The sequence below is a fragment of the Podarcis liolepis genome, assembly GCF_965112155.1.
Source record: "Podarcis liolepis genome assembly, chromosome: 11".
Taxonomy (NCBI): Eukaryota; Metazoa; Chordata; class Lepidosauria; order Squamata; family Lacertidae; genus Podarcis; species Podarcis liolepis.
The window spans coordinates 3,403,367-3,428,394 of NC_139565.1; the positions used below are offsets into that span (position 1 = coordinate 3,403,367).

Genomic DNA, 25,028 nt, shown 5'->3' on the forward strand with positions numbered 1-25,028 from the left:
TCACTCAGGTCTGTAGATAGTTTTCACTCAGGTCCGCGGCAGTTATTTTAGGCGGGAACTCTGGGGTTGTGGTTACAATGTTGACAGCCGGCTGCCTATAAATACAGGCCGGCTGAGCTGTTCGCAGTCAGTTCTATTTCAGCTTACCAGAATAAAAGAGCTACTTGAAGAAATCGCTGTGCCGGCTGCTATGTCAACCCACGACTTAACACTGGCGACGAAGGTGGGATGGATGGACATCAGAGCACAGCCAGATGCGGCCAGCCTCTGAACTGAGCTGAATCACAGAGCGAAATCACTGAGCGAAATCACTGGGCAGAACCAATTCAGAGCTGACTCTTCTGGCTGGAGCACTGTGTTCCATCCATCGCCCTTCACGCCGGCATCGGAATCATGGCTTCACTTGTGCCTCTACCGCCGTTTGCGCCAGCCTCTGAATCATGGGACTCCTACCTCGCTCGGTTCGACTGCTACCTCCAAGCCAACGAGCTGACAGCAGTATCAACGGATCGGAAGCGGGGCCTATTCCTCAGCCTCTGTGGGCCTGAGGTGTTTGAGACAGCCCGAGCATTGGTTGCGCCTGAAGCAGTCCAGGCAACACCATGGGACACGATCCAAGAGAAGCTCCGCAACCACTACGCACCGAAGCCGTCCAAGATTGCTGCCCGCCATGCGTTCTACCACCGGAACCAGGCAGAGGGGGAGTCAATCAACAACTACACCACCGCCCTGCGACAGGCCGCAATGCACTGTGAGTTCCGAGACTTAGACGATGCCCTGATGGATCGAATCGTCTGCGGGGTCCGGGACATCCATCTGCAACGGCGTCTCCTAGCCAAGCCAGACCTCACGCTACAGAAAGCCATTGAGGAGGCTGTGGCCTCAGAAGCTGCTGAACGCTCCGCCCAGGAGATCCGCAAGTCCAGCAGCCCGCGTCTTGCTAGGGAGCCAGTTCCGGTGCATCATGAAGAGGCCAGCAGTGAGGAGGCATCCTCCAGTGAAGACGATGACGTGCACCAGACAAAGCGGGAGCGCAGGAAGTTCCAACAGAAGTCCAAGGGCCAACCGGAATGTGCTGGCTGCGGAGGCAACCATTCCCGTGCCAAGTGTCGATTCAGAGACGCCATCTGTAGGAAGTGTTCCAGAAGGGGCCACATCGCTAAGGTCTGCCGATCGGCTCCGTCTGACACCCCCCCTTCATCGACTCGCAAGTCCAAGTCTTCACTCCAGTCTGCCAAGGAAAGTTGTTTCGCTCTCACCAACTGCCGCTGCCCGTCTGGAACCACGATTGGCCAAACCAACTCGCCTACGCGACGCAAGCTGAACGTCACGGTGCTCATTGAAGGAGCTCCATGTGACATGGAGATCGACACCGGGTCTGCCCTGTCCATCGTGTCATGGAGCACCATCAAAAGACTGGTACCCAGAGTGTCCAAAAGGCAACTCGACTCTCACCGCGTACACCTGAGAGACTACCAGGGAAACGACGTTCCCGTGGTAGGCGTTGGCCGGTTCCGGATCGCCTTCAAGGATTTTTCGGGCCTGCTCCGGTTGGTGGTGGTCGAAGGTCAGCGGCCAAGCCTCCTAGGGCTAGACTGGTTTGATGCCCTCGGCCTGGAAGTCACCGGCATCAACTGCATCTCTAACGCAGAGACTGAGGGTCTGGTCAAAGACTTTGCCGAGGTTTTTGACGGCACCTTGGGACAATATACAGGTACGCCCATCTCCTTTAGCCTTGATCCACAAGTCGCCCCCATCAAGCTAAAGCCACGCCGGGTTCCCTTTGCGCTCAAGGCTAAGGTGGACGAACAACTGGACAAACTGATCGCCCAAGGAGTTTTGGAGCCGGTTGACCACGCAAAGTGGGAAACCCCCATCGTCACGCCTGTCAAGCCAGATGGGTCGGTGAGAATCTGCGCTGACTACAAGTGCACGATCAACAAGGCACTTCCGCAGCACGCTTATCCGGTTCCTGTTGTCCAACACCTGCTGCATTCCCTGGGTGAGGGTAAGGTCTTCGCTAAGCTGGACCTTGCCCAAGCCTATCAACAACTGCCAGTCGATGATGCCACTGCTGAAGCCCAGACGATCGTCACCCACCGGGGGGCATTCCGTTGCCGCCGGTTGCAGTTCGGGGTGAGTGTGGCTCCTGGCATCTTCCAAAGCCTTATGGAGCGTCTCCTGCAAGGGCTTCCTGGCGTGGTACCATATTTTGATGACGTCTTGGTGTCTGCTGACTCACACCAGCAGCTGTTCGAGCGCCTCCGTGCCGTGCTGACCAGGTTCCAGGAGGCCGGGCTCAAGGTAAAGAGGGAGAAGTGCCAGATTGCCGTTCCACAGGTAGAGTTCCTGGGCTATCTTATCGATGCCTCCGGCCTTCATCCAACCACATCCAAGATCCGCGCTATCCAGCAGGCCCCCACCCCAAAGAACAAAACGGAGTTGCAGGCATTCCTGGGGCTGCTGAACTTTTATAACATGTTCCTGCCCCACAAAGCCACAGTGGCTGAGCCTCTTCACCGACTCCTTAGCACTAAGACGCCTTGGGCCTGGGGTCATCGAGAGACGGCGGCCTTCAACGCGGTCAAGGCCCTCCTTTCTTCAGACAGTGTGCTGGTACAGTACAGTGAATCCAGGCCGCTGGTCCTTGCCTGCGACGCCTCACCTTTTGGCATCGGTGCTGTCCTTAGTCACCGTTTTCCAGATGGAAGAGAAGCACCGCTCGCCTACTTTTCCAGGACACTATCTCCGACGGAACGGAATTACAGCCAGCTCGACAAGGAGGCATTGGCACTTGTGGCTGGAGTGAAGAGGTTCCATGAATACCTCTATGGCAGGACCTTTGACCTCATCACTGACCACAAGCCACTCCTGGGCCTCCTCGCCGGTGATCGTCCAACTCCACCGGTCCTCTCACCACGCATGCTGCGATGGACTGTTTTCCTGGCTGCCTACCACTACCGGCTCATCCATCGCCCGGGGAAATCGATGGGCCATGCCGACGCCCTCAGCCGTTGCCCTCTTCCAGCATTTGTGGAAGACCCGGCTCCAGCTTCATCGCTCCTTCTGATTGAGGATCTTCCGGCAGCGCCTGTATCGGCTGCCACTGTGGCCTCCGCGTCTGCCCAGGATCGCACCATCAGCCGGGTGCTCAACTGGGTGTGGAGGGGGTGGCCACAAGGGCCTTTTGCATCGGAGTTCCAGCCCTTCGCAACCAGACAACATGAACTCTCAGCTCATCGCGGCTGCCTGCTGTGGGGAGACCGCGTCGTGATTCCCCAGGGACTCCGTCAGCGCGTCCTGGAGGCTCTGCACGTTGGCCACCCGGGAATTGTCAAAATGAAGGCGTTGGCTCGGTGTTACGTCTGGTGGCCTAATATGGACGATGCCATCACTGCCTGGGTGTCTGCCTGTCAAGCTTGCCAAGAGTCGAGGCCTGCACCACCGGCAGCTAAGGGACACACCTGGGAGATGCCAAAGACACCCTGGTCGAGGGTGCACATCGATCTGGCTGGCCCCTTTCACGGCCGGACCTTTATGGTAGTGGTGGACGCCTATTCCAAATGGTTGGAGGTCGCCCTGATGCCCTCCACCACTACCGAAGCTGTCATCCGGGTGCTGCGAGGCCTGTTTGCAACGCATGGGTGTCCTGATGTCCTTGTCTCTGACAATGGACCACAGTTCACGTCAGGCACGTTTGAGCGGTATCTTTTGGGACTGGGCATCCGCCATGCCCTAACGGCACCTTTTCATCCATCCAGCAACGGGCAAGCGGAAAGAATGGTGCGCTCGACAAAAGAGGCACTGGCGCGCCTGGACCGGGGAGACTGGCATGAGCGGGTCGCCGAATACTTGTTCGTGCAACACATCACCCCTCATGCGGCCACAGGGAGGAGTCCTGCTGAACTGCTTATGGGCCGCCGCCTCAGGTCACCGCTCGACCGGCTACACCCAGACTTTGCCGTGGCTGAACCCCCAGGCTGTGCCAACGCACCACGGTCATTTGTCCCAGGAAACCAGGTCTTTGCCTGGAACTATGTGGGGGACATCCCTTGGGTGCCAGCCACAGTAGTGGGAGTCACTGGACCTCGCTCGTACCAGGTGGCACTCGAAGACGGACGTTTGTGGCGACGGCACATAGACCAGCTGAGGCGCAGGGTTGGCGACTTGGACACTACTGAGGTGCCCCCAACTGCGCTTGCGGCTCCAGAAGAGACACGTACAGATGGCGAGGCCCCACCTACACCTCCCTCGCAAACTGCCAGCGTGGAGCCGAACCAAGCCGTCTCAGAACAGACTCAGACCACTCCACTTGCGGAGGCTCCACCCACAGCAGCGGATCCAGGGGAGTTGGTTCCAACGCCACCTAGGGTCGCACCACAGCCTCAGCGAGAACTGTGTGGCCCTCCGGACTTGGCTACCAGTCCCCGGCGGTCTGGCAGAGTTTCCAAGCGCCCAACTTATTTAAAGGACTATGTTGTTGGACAGGTATCACTGTTGGTCTAAGTATGGGAAATGTAACCGATATGCTTTTGTGCCTAATTGAACCATTACGCGTAGTGCTGTATATAAGGAAACCATTACGATTGTAACTAACGCCTTATCTCGGTGGGGAGGGGTGTTATGTAGTGTAGTTTCACCCTGGGCCAGCAGGGGGATACTGTATATAGTTTTCACTCAGGTCTGTAGATAGTTTTCACTCAGGTCCGCGGCAGTTATTTTAGGCGGGAACTCTGGGGTTGTGGTTACAATGTTGACAGCCGGCTGCCTATAAATACAGGCCGGCTGAGCTGTTCGCAGTCAGTTCTATTTCAGCTTACCAGAATAAAAGAGCTACTTGAAGAAATCGCTGTGCCGGCTGCTATGTCAACCCACGACTTAACACCGCTAATAGCGCTAAGCCGCTAAGCCGCTAATAGCCGTGCTTCACAAGACGAAAAAACCGCTAGACGAAGAGACTCGCGGAACGGATTATTTTCGTCTTGCGAGGCACCACTGTACTCTCTTTAATTTTGTGTTATGTTATGACCCCAATGGCAGCCATTTTGTGTTATGCCACACCCCCATGGCAGATATTTTGTGACAGGTGCCCGCAGCACTTTCTCAAAACTGGAAATGTGCCTTTTGGTCCAAAAAGGTTGTCCCTGCACAGAGTAAACAATCAGGAAGCATTCCCAGAATCAAGCATAAATCCATACAACCATATTTTCAGTGGAATATGCTTTAGAATTACTTTTCAGTAGGGATCTGTATGGATCTTTGTTTTGTGAATGATTCATATAAAATCTAATTGGAGGCCACAAAGGTTTAGCAGACCTGACTTTATAGGCTTGTTGAACTCATGTCAGCTCATAGCTAGACCTCATTTTCAGTCATTCAGAAAGCCAGGATCTCTATGAGACTACAGCTTGAGGTTACAAGAGGTGAAAAGGCTATGTACACTCACCCTACATTGCAGCAGATTCTCAGAGACTGCAGTTCCTCAAAGGGGTTATAAAGATGTCAGAAACAGAAATCATGTTATAATTTGGGCTACAAGCTGTTCAGTGCAATCCTCTGCATGTTTACTCAGAGGTAGGTTTCATTGTGCTTGAAGTGACCTACTCCTTAGTCAGTTTAATTAATACATCCGTCAACTAAAGTTTTAGCTGGTTAAAGTGTTCCAATTTTTTATTAGTGAGGATGAAATTTAATAGCTGGGCAATAAGGCAAGGGCATATTAACTTTTAGACTACTTTCATTACTGTGAGACAGAAAAAAAATGATTAAAGATTACATTTAATGGTGTGAGATACAAGGGTTTAGTGAATAACTTTTTCCTTAATTTTTGAAGAAAAAATACAATATCAAAACACCATGTTTTAGGGTTGCCACATTTCAAAAAGTAAAAACCAGAACACCCCCAAAATTTTCAACTGACTTGCCTAAGATCTAGGACAAAGCGCTAGCTTTCGGAAATCCCCCCCCCATCGTCAATTCCAGGACGCTACATGCTTTTAACACATAAAATAGCATCTTTTTAAAAAGTATAGAGAAAAAAATAGAGGCAGTAAAAGGTAGTAGTTAAGGGCATACAATGGTACCTTGGGTTACATACGCTTCAGGTTACACACTCCGCTAACCCAGAAATAGTGCTTCAGGTTAAGAACTTTGCTGCAGGATAAGAACAGAAATCGGGCTCTGGCGGTGCTGGGGCAGCAGGAGGCCCCATTAGCTAAAGTGGTGCTTGAGGTTAAGAACAGTTTCAGGTTAAGAACGGACCTCAGGTTAAGTATTTAACCCGAGGTACCACTGTATTATACAGTTCCTAAAAATTAAATAGTAGACCAGTATATATTGGATTAAAATATGATGTGAAATACAGTTGTTCAGTGTTCTTTCCCTAATGTCACAGAAAAGCACTTACACTGAGGCCAAGATAATATTAAAATGTATCTTTAAAGCATACATTGTTTAAATCACCTGTGTCGGGTTCAGGAGCAGAGGCGAGGGCAAGGGAGGAAACAGAGAGCGAGGGGGAGGAGTCCGAAGAAAAGATGAGTGATGATGACGACCTGAGATCTCCGAGTCTTTCCAGTGAATCAGAAGATTCACAGAAAGGAGCGCCAGTGGCCAGAGCAAGGGGGGAGCCTAGGGGGACACCCCAGGAAGAAGGGTCCAGAGGGGGTTCAGAGGGCAGCAGTTGGAAATCGGGGCCAGCGTCCCCAACAGAGCGCAGTGGAGACGAAGGGCGCCAGGTATCGAGCTCTGGCAGCTCGCAGCAGGGGGGAGGACATGAGTCAGGAGTGGCCACACCTCCATCGGGGAGCGAGGAAACGGTCAAGCGGAAAGTGGAAGGTTGGGCGCGCGCGCCAAGTTCAAATGCACAGGAAGGCGGCGCAGTAAGCAGCCCGGAAAGGGAGCCAGGTCCTAAAGCCCGACGCAAGGAGACAGAAGGGTCCGTGGGGTCAGCGTCAGAAGAGTCCAGGAAGGAAGAGACCACGGGGGGCAGAGGGACCCAGAGAAGAACAGTCAGGCGGAAAAGGTGGAGTAAGGCTAGGGTATTAAGTTGGTGTACAGGGGGCGGAGACTCAGACGGAGCTTCGCCGGTCTAGCTTATAAGACGTAGAGCTGCACGCGGCAACTTGGAAATGGAAACTGTAACTCAATAAAGACTTTTATAAAGTGAACGCTGGCTAGCGTGATCCTCTGTGAGCTAGGATCTGGGAGCAGCTCTGACAACCTGTTTTTTCATCGGTTAACATTTATGTTCACATCTGCAGTCATAATTATAGTGTTACTTTACGAAATTTAAAGTGCAATACTATACCCACTTAGCTATGTATAAGCCCCACTGAACTCAATGAGACTTACTTCTAGGTAGGCATATGCATGGGATCATGTTGTTAGTGTTGAATCTAAGAAAGCAGGTTAGTCTACACTAGTATAGAACAAAGGATGCTACCTTTTTTAGCTGCATGGGGAGAATTGAAAACAGCGAAACAATGATTTAAACAATTTTGAATCAAAATACTTTATTTTTACTGATTTATGAATTATATATGCCGTTAAACAGGATTTTGCAAGGCAATATCTGGATCTCTCATCTCACCAAAAATCACATATATTTTAAGATTGACATTTTAACAACAAAGCAACTAACTCTTGAGTTACCAGAGCAGTAGGAAGCTGGATATTTAATCTGTTGGCTAGACTGTAAGACTAGCCCTTCTTATCATTAATGTAACCATATCCCTGCAATGTTAGTTAAGTGTTGAAATTAGAATCTAGGCTAGGTTCCAGGGAAATTTTTACATCACGCTTAACTAATTACCCCTTGCAATTTTATTTAGACCTTCCACTTAAACATCTATGCAGAATTGGATGCTTATAAAACATTTAGTTGTCTGATTTCTGTTCTTAATAGAATGTTGTTTCTTAGGAAGCATGATTGATTGATTGACATAATTTCTGTACATAGAATGGAAATCTTTAGAAGGAATACTCTGTACAAAGCATGAGCAACTTCTGTTAATTTTGTTGGTCAAGAGAAACAAACAATGAATCTAAGCAATGAATATTTTCTCCTAAGAAGTGAAAGGTGAACATAGTGTGTGACTGAATATATGCCGTATTTTTCGCTCTATAGGACACACTTTTCCCCCTCCAAAAATTAAGGGGAAATGTGTGTGCGTCCTATAGAGCGAATGCAGGCTGCGCGGCTAAGCCCAAAGCCAGAACACGGAGATGGAGCACTGTGCAGTGCTCCATCTCGCTGTTCTAGCTTGGGGTTAGCTGCGCAAAGCCTCCGAAGGGCAGCAGGGTGCCTTCACCCCGCTGTCCTGCAGAGGCTAGCAAGGCTGTTCCCAAGCCAGAACAGCGGGACGGAGAACTCTGTCTCGCTCTTCTAGCTTGGGGATTGCTGCGCGCAAAGCCTCTGCAGGGCAGCGAGGTGCCTTCACCCCGCTGCCCTGCGGAGGCTACAAAGGCTGTCCCCGAAGCCACAACAGCGAGACGGTCTCGCTGTTCTAGCTTGGGGATGGTAGCCGCCTGAAGCCTCCAGAGTGCAGTGGGGATTCCCGCTGTGCTCCGGAGGCTTTGGGTGAATGCACCTTGAACGCACCTTGCTTTAGAGGGGGAGAACAAGAAAAAAATATTCCCCCCCTGCTCTCCCCCTCCTATGGGCCGGTGCATCCTATATAGTGAAAAATATGGTATATAACATTCAGAGTCCACTTCAATTGGTTTTTGTTAGGAGCCTGACCTGGACACTGGGGATATACTTTGTCTAAGAAAGAGACTTGGGGCCCATCATGGCCTCAGCCCACAAAGCCCTACACCACACCACAGATCATACTCTGCCACTTTCTCCATGGAGTTCTGATGAAGGTGGAGCCATTGGGATGTTAAAAATCAGTGGATAAGCTCTTGTGTGTCTGCAAGATTTCAAAAATAAAATATATAGTCAGAAGGAGGGGTTACTCAGGTTGAGTAGGCACCTACAGCACCTTGTAGCTCAACTGATGACCAGGAAGGGAAATTTGGTTGCACTAGCCTAAAGCTGCTCAGTCTCTGCTGGACTTTTCCTGATATTGCAGTTCCCAATAGTCCATCTTGGGCCCTTCTACTTCCATTGCTTGTTTTCCTGCAGTTTAAGCATCAGCCCCCTTGCCCTGCCTTGGTCTTAGACTGCTTGGGCCTTGGTATGAAGAACTGACCTGGTACAATTCTAAAGCTGACCAAAGGCCATTTTAGGAGCTGTTGGCAGTGGCATATCTAGTCTACTGAGCATTTGTTCATCGTTCATTTATCTCACACTTTCCAACGCATTCTCCCAGCACTTCCCCAGTCCCTTTGTTTTGCTTTTAAAAAGAGTAAATTTGTTGCTTTAGGACGACCAAGAGCTTTAATCCAATTTAGTTTTGCAAACCTAAAGTTCTGCTATGTGATTGAATCACAAATATGACAGCCTGGAGGCCAGCGATGTTCCAGGAATGTGGGGCTCAAATTGGGGTATGTTGGGGATGGCTGAAGATTTGCAGAGCCTTAAACTGCCACATTCCCCTGACAGATTCCCCAAAGGAGCCCTCAGCTGTACCACTCCTGGCACAATTAATTCCTTCCTGTTGATCGTGGGGCTGGAAATCAAAATCAAAAAAGAGGTTTAATGAAAGCAAAAGAAGGGCTGGAAGAGTTCACTGCCACCCACTGTCCTAGTAACAGTGAGCCATAGCTCTGCTATGGGGTTCTCTCAAACACATAGGATTGCTCCATTCATTTAGCTTTAAGAAATGGGATTAATAGCCCCTGGCCTCAAAGAAAACAACTTTTCATTCATTTGCAGAATTGGGGGCGGGGGGGGGGCAGAAACATCAGTATTTATTTAGCCTGCGGCCCTTGGCCTAATTTCATGCAGATGGCAAGGAAAGGAAGGAGCTAAATGGCTGTTAATATTTTGTAAACTCACAGGTTCTTGTCAGACAGTTTGGGAGTATTTTAAATTATTATTTTCATTTCATTCACACACAGATACATCCTTCTTGATTCCTAGGAGTTCCTCTGAGAATGCAGAAGCTGCTAGAGGGACTTGCGTTGGTAATGGGCACCCACCCGAATGCAGAAACGCAAAGAGAGGAACAATTTTTTGAATAATCTAAGACATACTTATGCCCAAGTGGACATCCTACTGATATGTTAGGGAATAATATGTTTTCGTTTAGTTGATTCATACTTGTAAAAATCTATCATGTCCTCTGAAGAAGAATGGAAATCCTAAAACACACAACCAATCAATCTGAGCCATTTGAGCTCATCTCTCAAGACTTTGTGCAACTTCATTTCACATGCACCTTTGTGCAACTTTCCCTCCACATTTTTTTCTTAAGGAAAAACAACAGATGCAGGCTGCAATCATGAGTGGAGCACCAGAGGGGGAGGGGAGCGACTGCAATCCTTTCCTCTTCTGCCATTTCCCCCATACAAATCTGCCGGCCAAGCTGCTTTTTCCTTTGCAGAGCTATATAGTTCTGCTTCTCTGGGGAGGAAAGCAGCTTTAGGTGGGCAGCGAATGGGGAAGTGGCCCAGGGGGAAATAGTTAAGCAGTCCCCTGTACTGCTTTAGTCTAGAAAAAGACAGTGAAAGGAATGCAGCCCCAAAAAGACTATTTTTCCTTAATTAAAAAAGGGGGGTATAATATCTAGTTTGGCCCTTAGTTTTGGTTTTTCCTTGCTGCAAAATATTCCAGTGTGAACTTGCTGAAAACCTGTCTGCATTAATCCTACCAGTAAGATAAATTGAAAAGGATCACGTGTAGTTGACAAAAGTCATAGTTTAAATGATTTTCTGTCAACATAACTCCAAGGGTGCTCTCTCTCTCTCTCTCTCAACACTTCCACCTGTACCCAAACATACACATACCTTTTATCCTTCTTTTATTGCTTTCTTGGGAAATCAAAAGGAAAACAAATTTCCCTTTCCAGATGTCTAATATTACAGCCTGGTACAAAACAGCAGAATCTACACTAGAGCATAATATTTAGCACAAAGACACAGAGTGAATTCCCTTAAGATTTTGCTATTTTATCTCTTTTAAACAACAACAGCAATCTACTACAGTTTGCTGTAGAACATGTTCACTGTGTACTGAGTCAATTGCCAGGGCCGCTAGGGACTAATCTATACTAGTGAGTGATAACATTATAAACGCGTTATAAAAATGTGACACCAGGGGGCACTGTACAGAAGTCAATGGAAAATTGCATTGACAGCTATGTAATATTTTTTTCTTAGCGCTTTTGTAGATCAGTGTAGATCCAGCCTAGAATTCTGTAGTAAAACATTGTGAATTGTGCAATCACAAAACACAAATTCTGCAATGGGAATATATTAAAGTGTAGAAGTTTTGCAATACAAAAAGTGTTTAATTTGCATGCCTCACAAAATATGCAGAATTGCACAATTGGGTGTTTCTGGCTATGTGACCTGAATTTGTTATGAGGATTTTGGGGGGAATATCTGGAAAAGAATACAACCGTGAAGGGCTACAGTTCTTTTAAGGCAGTAGGATGTTCTGGCAGCAGTGGAGGGAGGTGAAAATAGCTGTGCTTCAGGAAAGAAGTTCCAACAACCACGCACTGTAATAGTTACAGGTAGGTCTGCCGTAGTCGAAAGAAAATAAATTAAATTAAATTAAATTTTAAAAATTCCTTCCAGTAGCACCTTAGAGATCAGTAGCACCTTAGAGACCAAGACTAACTTAGTTGGTCTCTAAGGTGCTACTGGAAGGATTTATTATTATTATTTATTTATATTTAATTTTTTTATTTTGTTTCTCAATGTTCTCTTTTTCCTTTCCTTTTCTTTTTCGTATAGCTTCAGCAAAAAATGGCAGGACATTGACATGTTTTTCTCAGCAATCCTGAGGGTTAGGAACATGCTTTTTAAATGACAAATTTTCCAAGTGAATTGTGGCTACCACCTTTTTTGTGTGTACTACTTATATACCCAATGTTAAAAACAAACAGAAACCTATATTATTACTGTCTGATATCTGAACCATGATGCCATCCTTTCCCATTTTCTTCCCATAATTCACATACTGCCATTCACATAAAGAAATATGTTTTGTTTTCTTTGTCTCAAATTCTCCTTAAAGAATTAAGGTCATCTGAGCGAATTTCGTAAGAGGATTTACATTTACATTTCTAGTTACTCATTCAAATTTCATCAAAACTGTATTTTTCTGTATTGATATAAAGGTGTCCGAAAGCACAAACACTATACAGTCATACCTCGAGTTGAATGTGCATCGGGTTGAGCACGTTCGAGTTGCGCTCTGTGGTAACCCGGAAGTAACGGAGCGCATTACTTCCGGGTTTCGCCGCTTGCGCATGCGCAGATGCTCAAAATGACATCACGTGCACGCACTGTTGCACCTTGCGTTCTGTTCGGGATGCAAACTGATGTAATGGCTTGTGAAGCGTGCATTTTAACTCTTAATTTTTATTGTACTATTTATATTTGTAGTTTTAGATTATACGCCCTTCAGCATAGAATTCTTATTCTGTTAGTGTAAAGGGCCATGTACAGTGATGGTGCTCTATAAATAAAAGTCAAAAGAGTACTAATAATTCATAATCTGCACTTTTATTAAATAATATTTCAAGAACATTTCATCCATACAGTGGGTGAAAGATACTGTTTGTTTCCCCTTTCCTCCAAACTTTATTTCTGAAGCGGCTACTTTAATTAATCATCAAAATAATTAATCATTTCCCAAATTATTATTATTATTATTATTATTATTATTATTATTATTATTATTAGCTCCCTCTTTCTTGTGGAAATTAAATTAATTAACCCTCCCCTGCCCTTCTCCCAACATTCTTGATGCAGAGACTTTAATTGATCATTCCTGTAATTATATTATATTTTGGGACTTGAGATTTTATTTTAAATTGTTAACTAAAAATCTTTTATCTGTTGGCATGCCTGCCAGATGTTTATCCTCCATCAGGTGCTGAATATATGTTTATTGTCAACTATGATAGCACCCTTTTCATAAAAAATGAACAAGGCTGTGTTCTGTGATGCTGTGTTTGCCAATACTGCTTCTAAGGAAGTTATCAGCCAAGGCAGCAGGTGGATGCCGTGGTGAACAGAGAGGGCAGAAGAAAATAACATATAATCCCTTGAATTTTTTCCAAGACAGCTGCACAAACACTGCTGACGTACTTGGGGCAGACAGCTAATAACATGAATATTTGTGACTTGCTTTTTGCCAGAATTCTTTTGTATGCAAATTCATTTCCACAGCATACACCAGGGAACGGGAATAAAAAAAACCCTATAAATTTAAAGTATTATTTGCAAATGCCTTCATTGCTGCAAAAACTCCTAAAATAAGTAAATCAACAGTTAGACTGATATAACTTCATAAGGGGTTTGACTTTTGTTACTGAATTGTTGCTGTTTATCTGTTTCATATTGCCAAAAAAAATCACTCAAGTGGTTGGTCAGACTAATAAGATTGTTTTTTTCTTTTAATGTCAGTCTTTCACCTTCATGCCCTTTATAATTATTAATTAAGGCTTATTTATTTATTTATTATTTCTATTTTAAAACTCACTTTGAATTTGTGGGTACAGAAAGGTCTGAACTCCTTTTCCAATCATATTCCATGGTTGGTGATGGTGGGGAATTAGGGCAAAATACTACTGAAGCTTTTCCCAATGCCTTCCAGCTGGTGGCTCTCATTCTCTTCTTTCGCACGGTTCCTAGAATGACGCTGTGTGATGTAGCATTGTCCTGATGAGGGATTTGGAGCTCCCCTAGAATCCCTCTTCAGAGTAGCATGGGGCCATCTTGCAGTGTTGCTCCTGGAGGCTTGGGCGACTGGCAGCTGCAGGAAGGTAGTGAATTTAGCTCCAGTCCCCACCTGCCTCTCTCCAAAGTGGTGCAAATGCACACATGTTTCAGCTTCTATATTTTGGGAGAAATTGTTTTGTTTTCAAAGGCAGCCACATCAAGTTTGGCACCATAGCAGAGGCTTAAGGCTCCCCTGTTCCCACACCATAAGCTCCTAGTCTGCATCAACCTCCTCTCATCATGTTGGCAATTTGGGGGGGGGGGGACATGTGTTGAGGGCAGAACTGCAATAGTTAAGGTCATGTCTAAGTCTGGCTCTCCTTTACATCTGGTGGGTATCAAAGATTATCTTAAAAGAGTGAAGAATGGTCAGCATATATGTGGGACTGAAAAGCAGTTCTGCTTATTAAATTCTATATTGGATTAGATTTTTTTATATTAAAAATCTGGTAGAAGTGTGCTCTATAAACAGGCTAACTGTGTACAGTATAATGAAAGGATGAATGTTAAGGTCAGGTAGTTGAGACAGCAAAAATTACACCTTGACTTTCTGCCTAGACTAAAATCTTACACAAACTCAAAATGGATCAGGTTTCTTTTTTTCTTTTTAATTAAACATTTTGAGAGCAACCTGGCAATACGTTCTGAAACAAGTGATGTAGTTATTATGCATAATACATGAATGTGTCACCTAGTTATTCTATGAGATTTCCCAAGTCCTGAGTGTCTTCATCTCAGAATAACTCTGCTGATCTGTTGCATTAGCCTACATTCTGACATAAACAGACCAAAGGAAGCGAAGAGGTTGGGTTGCTTTTACCATCAGTGCATAGTGAGAACTAACCTAAGGTTACCAGACGTCCCTGTTTCCCAGGGACAGTCCCTGGATTTACAAATCAGTCCCCATACAAAATCCATTGAAGTTGAAAAGCGTCCCTGGATTCATTGGAAAAAATCTGGTAACCTTAAACTAACCTATGAAGGAAAAAGCTGTGATGTGTAGAGTTCAGAGGACAAAAATAGCATCAGTAGTTCTTTAAACAATATATTTCTGAGATAACTGTTGAAAAAGTATTGGTGCTAAGAACATATCAAGAAAATGGCTTTAAAACACCTTATGGCATTCTGCCTGTAAAACTACGCAGACCCAGCCCTGACCTGCACCTAGCCAATCTATAGCACATTGATTATGGAATTCATTGCTATGAGATGTGATGGCCATTCCCTTAGATAGCTTTAAAATGGGACAATGACTGGATAGTACCTCTAAATTCAGAAGCAGCCTGCCTGTGAATACCAGTGGCCAGGGAACACAAGCATCTGGTTGGCATTAGGAAACAGGATGGTGGACAAAATAAACCCTGGATGTGTTCTAGCAGGGCTCTCCTTTTGTTCATAGCTGAGAGATCATTTGAGGATGCTATGATACTGCTCTGAGCAACTCGAAGGACGCATTGCACAAATAAGTTCATACTTATCTTTTTAATGCTTTTAGAAATGTGAGGTTTTGTACTGTTGGGTAGTAACATATCTTGGTTACATGATGCTAATATGTTACTCATGTGTGACAATTTATCATCCTCTCAGAATTGTTTTCCTACTGCTAAAATCCCCCCCCCCATTTTAGTATTCATTTTCAGAATACTTCAATGGGCTTGTTAGCATTAAGCAACATTGAAAAATAAAGATAATTGCAAACAACAGAGATTAATCAAACAGAAAATTTTATAAACATGGATTTCAGAATTGAACATAATAAAAGGCTTAAAATGCCAGTAAAATTATAATATTTATTACTTTGGAAAGCACCAAAATCTCAATTATAAAAACAAATATAAAGTGATTATATGCAATTCATTTTCATACATAAAATATTTAACTAAACAATTTGCAATTTTGTTAAATGGGGAGGTGTTATGCTTTTATAGATTCATGAATGCGTTGCTCATGTTCTAAAACAATACTAACTAGACATAACTAGTTCTATGATGTGACAAATATGAAGGGCTCTTATATTCTCTGCTTTCCAAAATGTCTTCCTTCTCACAAGTTTTGGTGCAGTATCACTGTAGTCCAGTAAGTTTCTGTTGTTTCTTATACTGATTCATTGCAGAGGGACTGATTGTTAAACTCCTCTCAAAATTGTAGCTCTGAGAGAGGAATAGAGATCGCCTAACAACTCTTAGCCCCCTTAATAAGCTGCTGCTCCCAGTATTCTTAGGGGGAAGCCATGTCAGTTTAAAGGGGTATCATAGCACTTTAAATATATGGTGTGAATGTGGTCTGCATGTGAAAACTGTATACCAGGTCAAGAAGACACAAGGGCTTCTTTAGTATATCGTGTTCCACAGTTTGAATGCTTAAAATAGGATATGGAGTTGTTTCATATGTACGATAAATCATGATTTCCAAAACTCCAGTGTTAACAAACATCTAAGTTGGTGCAAAAACCACCACCAAGGTCACTTAGACAGCTGGTTATATGATTGTCTGCTATCCATAATTAATTAATTACGTTTATATACCACCCATCATCCAAAGATCACAGGGCAGTTCACAGCATAAAAATCCAAAATGAGAACACAAAATACATAGGAAAACAAAAACAAACCAATATTCTCCCCCCCCCCGACAAATTTAAAAGGCCATAGAATGTTAATCAGCACATTTCAGAGACTTTTTTTCACCTGGCACCTAAAGACAGATAATGAAAGCGCAAGTGAGTCTCCCTGGAGAAAGCGTTCCACCAATGGGGAGCCACCACAGAAAAGGCTTGCTCTTGTGTTCCCAATGTCAGGGCCTTTTGTGGAGGAAACACATGAAGAAGGGCCTCCATTGATGATTGCAGGGTTTGAGTAGGTTCATATGAAGAAGGGGGTCCTTGAGGTATTCAGTCCTGAGCCGTTTAAGGCTTTATAGACCAAAACCGGTGCTTCAGATTGGGCCCAGAAACCAATTGGCAGCCAGTGCCATTGAGCCACGATCAGTGTAATATGTCCAGCACACCCACTGCTACATCTGCTGATGTAAAGGAAAAGTAGAGCTGTGTGCCATCATATTGCTGACAATGTACTCCAAAATTCTGGATAACCCGACTCAGCAGTTCCATGTAAATGTTAAGCATTGTATGTGATAAAACTGAACCCCAAGGAAACTCATATTGAAGAGCACTCCCCAAGCACCGGCCTTTGGAAATGGCCATCCAAATAGGACCAGAACCACTGCAAAGCTGTGCCACCCATCCTTAACTCGGGCAGCTGCTCCAGAAGGATACCATGGCTGATGGCATTGAAAGCCACAGAGATCGAGTAGAATGAACATATTTCCCCTGTCTCTCTCTTGACAGAGGCTATCATGCAGGGTGATCAAAGCAGTTTCTGGGCTAAAATCGGACCTAAACCTCAGTTGCAATGGATCCAGAAAACAGTTTCCTCCAAGTGCGCCTAGATCTGGTCTTTGATCATTCACTTAAGAACCTTGTCCAAGAAGGGGAGACTGACAATTCAGCAGTAGTTATTTTGAAGGGTTGTCGAAACACATGTTCCTGTTCAGGGCCACAGGTGCACTTTGATGCACACAGGAAGAAGTACTTTTACATAGTCTCTGTTGAAATGAAAGGGTGACTTTGTAGGTTTGGAACTCCCATCTGCACAGTGGTACTTCCCTGCCCATAAGAAGCCAGGGGGTTGAAAAGGAGGAGGCTGCAAGTAAGACCATGGGGCACAGAAGTGTTCCTAGCCGTATTTATTATAGATTGAAGTGCTTTTTAAAATTTATAATGTGGTGTCCTAAAAGCATCTGCTTAAGATGTATGATATTTTTTAAAGTTTGATATCAATTCCATATGTTCTTATAACATGCTGTGTTCATGCTGCACTTGTCTAAACATGTTGATTAAAAGCAAAATCATAGTTTTGGTTATTGGGTTTGACATCATTGGAAAGATAAGGATTATGACTAAGCAGCAGTGCCTGAAGCAAGAGTTTAAATGAATTCTAAACATACATGGTGGTGTGTATATATATTTAAAGTGCATGTTTCAGACTGGGGCATCTTACACATAGCAGCTGAAGATGAACACAATCAAAGGTATTAAATACAGACAATCTCTCTCTTAGTGGTTAATAGTACTTCTATTAAAATATCTGTCTGTTCCTATAGGCATGGAACCCGTTGTGCTGGAGAAGTAGCAGCTAGTGCAAACAACTCACACTGTATAGTTGGAATTGCATATAATGCCAGAATTGGAGGTAAGTGTAACTGTTGTCTATGATTAATGTAAAAACCTAAGAGCAGAATCATAAGCATGCTTGCTCAGAAATAAGCCAGACGAGGGAGAGAAAACACTCTAAATCTAGACACAGTGCAGCCAGTCGATGGGATAAGGCTGCTGCCTCAGGCAGTGGAAGCCCTCAAGGCGGCACCCCACCTGCCCCACCAATTTTGGGTGAGATTTAGCGGTGTGTGAGTAAACTCACCTGAAATCAGTGCCGATGCTGTCAGTGAAGTTGGTGGAGAGGGCGGTGCCGGCAGCAGTGGCAGGGCAGCACTTCCTGTTTCATCTCAAGTGGTGAAATGGGACATGACGTCCCTGGCTAGACATGAGATTTGTTCAAGGTGTATTTTGGATGGGGGGAAACACATCCTCAGGGGCCATGAGACAGGGTCAAGCACCCACCTCAGGCAGCGGAAGTGGGAGAGGTGGCACGGTGCTTGCTCCACTGCTTCTACTGTCAGTGCGGGGTGTGTGGCGTTGCTGCTCATTTCCCTGCCCCCAGATGGAGAAGCCAAGCGGCAAAGCTTTGAGGAGTGCCCCAGATCCTGCCAAGCTCAGCAGGAGCCAAGGCATTCCTTTGCCCCATGTTGCCACTTCACTCTCCCCCTGAGCAGGGGGTGGGGAGAGAAACTGAGCGGCAAAGTTTTGAGGAGCCCTCCGGCTCCCACCACGTTCGATGAGAGGTGGGGTGCAGTGGCAGTGGTGGCCATGGTGGGGGCACAGGTGGCCAAACGGGATGGGCTACGCTTGGTCAGGGGCATTGTTTCTAGAAGCACATCTCAAATGCAAAACCTATGATAATGTTGTTATATCATTATATGCTACCAACTAGTGTTGGAAATTACTTCTTTGGCTAGATGGCTTGTTGACATGTCCCAGTGAGGCAGTTTCCGCTAGTAGTATATGGGTTCAATCCACACATACTAAACCCACCTATCTATGGCTTAGCACGAATGAGCGTATGTCCAGTTTCCCTGAATGAAGGATGGAGCTACTCCGCCTTTGATCTTGCTGCTGCCATACCATCCACTCATGGCTAAGTAATGGTTTGGCTTAGCATTACGTACATGAGAACTGGGTCAATGTTTGTCTGTGTTGTTTTTTACAGCCCTAGTCCATCCAAATATTTTAACAGCTAGATTGTTGCTTTGTTGCTGTTTCTGAAGTTACAGTGGAATTTAAATTATTTGTTATTTGCTAGCTGAATCTCAGTTAGAGGACAATTCCTGAGTTATGGTGAACAAATTTAGATAGTCTATCCAGATAGTTACAATAATTTCTGTTTCTTAAGTGGGCCTAAAAGTCAGTGTTATGGGACATGCCTGGCTGCCATTAAAAATAGTGATCCTGTTTCTCCTCCTATAATTCCCAAGGATACAACATTGTGTTGCAAGTTGTTATCACACCCTGGGCTTCCTCAGTTTCATAAGCAACAGGCAATGAAGTGAAACAGGAGCATGGAATCGCATCTTCATGAGTTTTTTATGTTACAGGGGAATAGGATATACAGACTTGTTCTTTTTTTGTAGTAGCTGCACATCCTCTGTAATTTATAGTACCAGCCTACCGTTCTTGGCTTAAAGTCAGTAATTTTAAGTGAAATTCTTTATTTCAACATTTTCAGGTGTTCCCCCCCCCCTTTCATTATTCGGCTCAATAATGCCACTTTAATCTTAGTATTTCAGCTAATACTGAAGGAAGAAAATAGCATTGTTGTTACCTAGCTAAGTTCTATATTGAGTAGACCCATTGAAATTAATGGACCTACGTTACTCAAATCTATAAATTTCAGTAGGTATGACAAATGTTGAATACAACCCATTTTATGAATAACAATAATCTGTTAAAACCTGTGAACAAACTTGTGCTTGATGTTGCCAGAACCAGATTTCACTGTCTCAAGCTTAACTGGCTGATAGACAATTAAGATTTTCCTGTCACCAGAAACGCAGAATGTTTTGAAGAATGGTCTGTTATTGGAAAAACAAACAGTATGTTGGAGATTGTCCGTCAGGGTATAACTATTTGAAATATTCAATGAAGAATATTTTAACACCTTAAAAAATAGCAATTAATAAAATATTATCAGAGGCTACAGTTATTTTATTTACTCTGTTTATATAACAGCCCATAACTGGAGATCTCCAGGAATCTCACAAAGGAGAGAGAGAAAATGTACAGCACAATAACACTATAACATATTAATTCAAAACACAATTTAAAACTTAACATAAGAGGCTTATGTGTTATTTAAAAGGCCCAAGTGAACAGAAAAATCTTCACCTTGTGCTGAAAAGACCAACAAGATTGTGCCAGGCAATCCAGTTGAATAACGTCAAACTGTAGGCAAACAATAGCAACTACTTCTCCAAAGTGCACATGATTTGCCAGCATTGTTTTCCTGCATCTCCACTTAAAGCTTTTCTAGGCTGAATGCTTGGCAGGAACTTTTCTTGGGTCCTGGGCCTGCCGCTGCCAGACCAGACAGCGCAGACCAATGGTGTGACTCAGCAGCAGGCAGCTTCCTATATTCATAACTTGCTTGCTCTGATTATTTACATCCTTAAGATAAAAGTAAAAGGGTTGCGACCTGAATTAATGTTTGTTCTTTTTCATAAAGTAAATTTCACAGTGAGATCAGTATTTGGACAAGTGTGACCTCGCAAAGCATGAGCAGTTTTGTTTCGAATCAATTAGAAAAGGGGGGGGGGCTTTTTCAATAGAACAGCCAGGCTTGGGTTAAGAACTGAATAAACACTCAAGCTAATTCATAGCAAAGATGGGAACAAAGCTGTTACGTTTTATAATTAAAAGATGCTAATTTGGTTTATAAATAGAAACATTTATAACTTGCAGGTTGTCAAGACATGGTATGCTGTCTGGTTTAAGTTGAATCTCTGCTCTGGCAGAATAATAGAAACTGCATTTTAGAAAATAATATTGAGAGTCCTCAGCTCATATTACAGTGGTGCCTCGCAAGACGAAATTAATTCGTTCTGCGAGTTTTTTCGTCTAGCGAATTTTTCGTCTTGCGAAGCACGGTGTCAGAAAAGTTTTGGAAAAGCTTCAAAAATCACCAAAAACCTCAAAAAAGGCTCCTCGAAGTCAAGTCGCAACTGTATTAACAGTGTTAAGAAAAAGGAAACAAACTTGCAAAAAACGCAAGACGTTTTCGTCTTGCGAAGCAAGCCCATGGGGAAATTCGTCTTGCGAAGCAGCTCAAAAACCGCAAAACCCTTTTGTCTAGCGAGTTTTTTGTCTTGCGAGGCATTCGTCTTGCGGGGCACCACTGTAGATCCAAATATGATGCCACTCTTTGAATGAAGGCATGTTTTATATAAGCAATGAATTGGATTCATGTATGGTTCTCCAAGCCTCCCCATCTGCTTCTCTATGTAAATAATCTCCTGGCAGTGTGCAGTATCTCCAGTGTCAAATGCCATCCTCCACCTGCCTGCTAAGTTCCTAGGCTAGGGTTTTGCTCTGTGTCCCATCCCTGTCCAAAGTCCAGAGGAAAAGGCCCTTTTGGAAGTGACACCTACACAGTCTTTCGACTGTGTTGCTCCAGAAGGCATCCCTAGCTCCTTCCCTGCCTGCTTTTAGGTCAGGGCTGTTTAAGCAAGCATATGAGCCAGATAATGGCTGGATGGTCTGGCACTTCTATTCTTCTGCTGATGCTTTAGCTTACGCCTTTGATATAGTGATTACTCTTATGTGATTTATTGTATTGTATTTTAAGTATTGTGAGCAGTCTTACATCCCCTTTATAGATAAAAAGGCAAGGGATATATTTAGTAAATAAATAAATGCCTCAAAGATAAAGAAAATGGAATTCTGTGGGTATATATAAATGTGGAGGAGGTGCCCATTTCTGAAGTGAATGCTAAATTGCAGCAATACAGAGAGGTCTGTTCTTGAATTATTGATTGCTGTTACTTTATCCTTGGTTACTGATTAGTTTTGCTATGGAGTGAAGACATTACACAGAGTGTAATGAAGAGGCTGCGAAGAGCCATGTGTTTGTTAATAAACATGGAATGCCTCTCCTGATGTGAATCTGCAACTGAGACTCTTCTCCACATCCCTTTTTGGAGGGAGGCATAGAAGAAGAAATAGGTGGTTAAATATGTGGTTAGTTGGTTGGAAACCTTTTGTGTAGCAAGTGACTAACAAGTTTAATAAATAGTTGTAGCAATAATAAATAAGGTCAAGAAACCATATGGTAAAAAACCTTCCCATATAGTAAATATATATATCTAACACTATTCTAAACTGGCAATTCCAGGGTGGTGTACAATAATGACAACACAATGTAATACAATACAAGCAAAACATACCACACCATAGGCCACTTCTTTTCCGAACACACTTCATCAGGGGACATCACTCAAATAAGGGCCTCAGTGGAATTCACCTTATATCTATCTATGCTTCAAGAATGAATCAAGCTCAGTTAGGCATAGTTAGGCTTGAACATAGCGGGACTTACTTCTGAGTAAACATGGATAGGGTCTGTGAACAATAGACACAGGTACATGAAAGGAAACAGCAAACAGAACAAACATCCTCACACTTGCATCCTCACAAGGTTGGTGTCAGGAGTTGTCCTTGTGGGGCAGCCCCCTAGCCTTGGGCTGCTTGGAAGGATTGGTGCCACCCTTCCTGCCTTCTTTCCCCTGTGCTGGCCATGCCACCAACAGTGTTGCCTATACTACAGCCAGCAGCTGGTGATATTAACTAGCCTGCCCAAGCAGGCAAGTGAACAGTAATGTCTGTCCATAGATGGAGGGTGAGGAAGCAAGTGGTAGCTGCTGCTCCAGTCCTAGTGAGCGGCAATGGCAGCTAAGTGCTGTTCACTTGCTTTCTCCCTTCCTCTGGGTGGCAGCTGCTGTGATGGCTCCTAGCATCTGTCATCATCACCCACCTGCCTAGGGTGTGGAGGGTGAGTGGCAGTAGCAAACAATGGTGTCGTGGGCACTGCTTGCCCTCTCTCCGATGGAGGAAGAGGGGGAAACACCAGCACCACCTTGGTGACAGTGAGGCAGGCCATGGGGAGACATTGCAGAGGGACCTCCCCCCCCCAAAAAATTGTAAATTTTTATTGTTATAGAATTTTTCATATTTTGATACTAATCACATTTGCTTTAGAATGTTGTTAATTGCTTTGGGCTTCATTTTGCAAGGAAAAGCAGGGCACCAATATGAAATGAAAGAGAGAGGAGAGAGAAATAGAAAATCTGGACCTAGCCCTATGTACACATACATAAGATGCATGTACATAAGAGGACACAAAACCTCACACCGTGAGGTGGAACTCAACGGGCCTGCTTCTCACTGCCACTACTATCCCTGCTTCTTTCACCACCAATGGTCTTTGTGCCAAGGCCTGAGGGTGCCCTCTGAGATTGAGAATATACCATTTCTGTCACCATCAAGAGAGCTTTTCCAGGTTCTGCCACAGAGAAATAATTCCATACTAACTGGTTTAGCTCTCCAAGTGGGATTTGAATGGCAGTGGGGTGAAATGGTGGCGGTAACAGTAGTTACCTAGAAGGAAGTGCTGTAGACAATGCCAGCAACAGGAGATCACCTTCCATATCAGCAGGGAGATTTCAGCAGAAGGCATTCTAGTGATCCAGGACTCAGGTAAACAGCAGCTCCCCCCCCCCCGCCCTTGAACAGTCTCTTTAGCAAGCAGCTCAAAGGAACTTAGGGGCACCGGGTGCTGGCTTCCCCACCCCACTTATCCTTCCTTTCAGATGGATGATTGGCATGTTCATCGTGAACTGAGGCCAATTAAAAATGTATTATAATTTGTTTCCACACCATTACTTTCTGGGAAAACCCTTTTTTATTTTTTAAAAAATGTGTTTTGTTTTAAAATGGCCATTTAAAAAACATTAAATAGACTGGATCCTGTGAAAACAAGTAATCCAAAGACTTCATTTGAGCATAAAAATGCTCAAATGCTATTTATCTTTGGTTTATTTTGTTTATTAATAAAATAAAAAAACACACTGTCAAGCAGAACATGAAATACGAACAATAACAAAGCTTTTTGGCCTAAAGTATGTTTGAGTCAGTTAAAAACACCAACCATTTCCCCCCCACCAATGTGCTTCAATATGTCCATTGTCATACAATTTGCCATTTTTGTTTTTAAGGAGTACGGATGCTAGATGGTGATGTTACAGACATGGTAGAAGCAAAATCACTTAGCCTCAATCCCCAGCACATACACATCTACAGTGCTAGCTGGGGTCCCGATGATGATGGGAAGACAGTTGATGGACCTGCTTCTTTAACGCGCCAGGCCTTTGAGAATGGCGTCAGAACGGTATGTTTGTACACACACATCCTCTATTTGTGCATTTGGAAAAGAAGAAAAATAAAGTAATATAGTAAGATAATGAAAAATAGATAATGTGGTACATTTTATGGTACCAGGTTTTGCTGAAACCAGGGGTAGGAGGAATCCATTGGTTCTGTTCCATAATTTTCCTGAAATAATTACTGAAAAATCCAGACATTATGAATTACAAATGAATTGCACACTGATTACATAGTCAGTATTCCAGAAACTAGAGGCCTCTGAGCATGCCCAGGCAGCTTGGCATCATAGGAAATGAGAGTGACCTTGTTCAAAATAATCCAGTGTTGGGAGAAGTTCCTGCAATTAAAAATATTTGGCAGCCTGCTTGTCAGAGATTGGGTCCTCCATGTTGCTCTGGCAGAATCATTTTGAAGGAAAGAAGGCCTGATGTCTCTTGTTCAAGCCACACTGCAGGCCTGAGTGTATCTCAGCACATTTCCTTTCATTCTGAAAGACGCAGCATGGACGGTAGCATGCTAGCCAAACAGCAGGCTCTCACTCTGTGGCCTCCTCTGTCCCACCTGCTAAGGACTA

General features: G+C 44.4%; 1 protein-coding gene across 6 annotated transcripts in view; it reads left to right on the forward strand.

Moving 5' to 3' along the window:
• PCSK5 (proprotein convertase subtilisin/kexin type 5) overlaps window positions 1-25,028 on the forward strand; it is a 163,458-nt gene that overhangs the window by 71,873 nt on the left and 66,557 nt on the right. For all 6 annotated transcript variants that reach the window (XM_083464824.1, XM_083464828.1, XM_083464825.1 and 3 more), the window contains exons 6-7: window positions 18,007-18,095; window positions 24,286-24,458. In XM_083464824.1, the coding sequence (XP_083320950.1) occupies window positions 18,007-18,095; window positions 24,286-24,458 (262 nt within the window). The remainder of the gene's footprint in view (window positions 1-18,006; window positions 18,096-24,285; window positions 24,459-25,028) is intronic.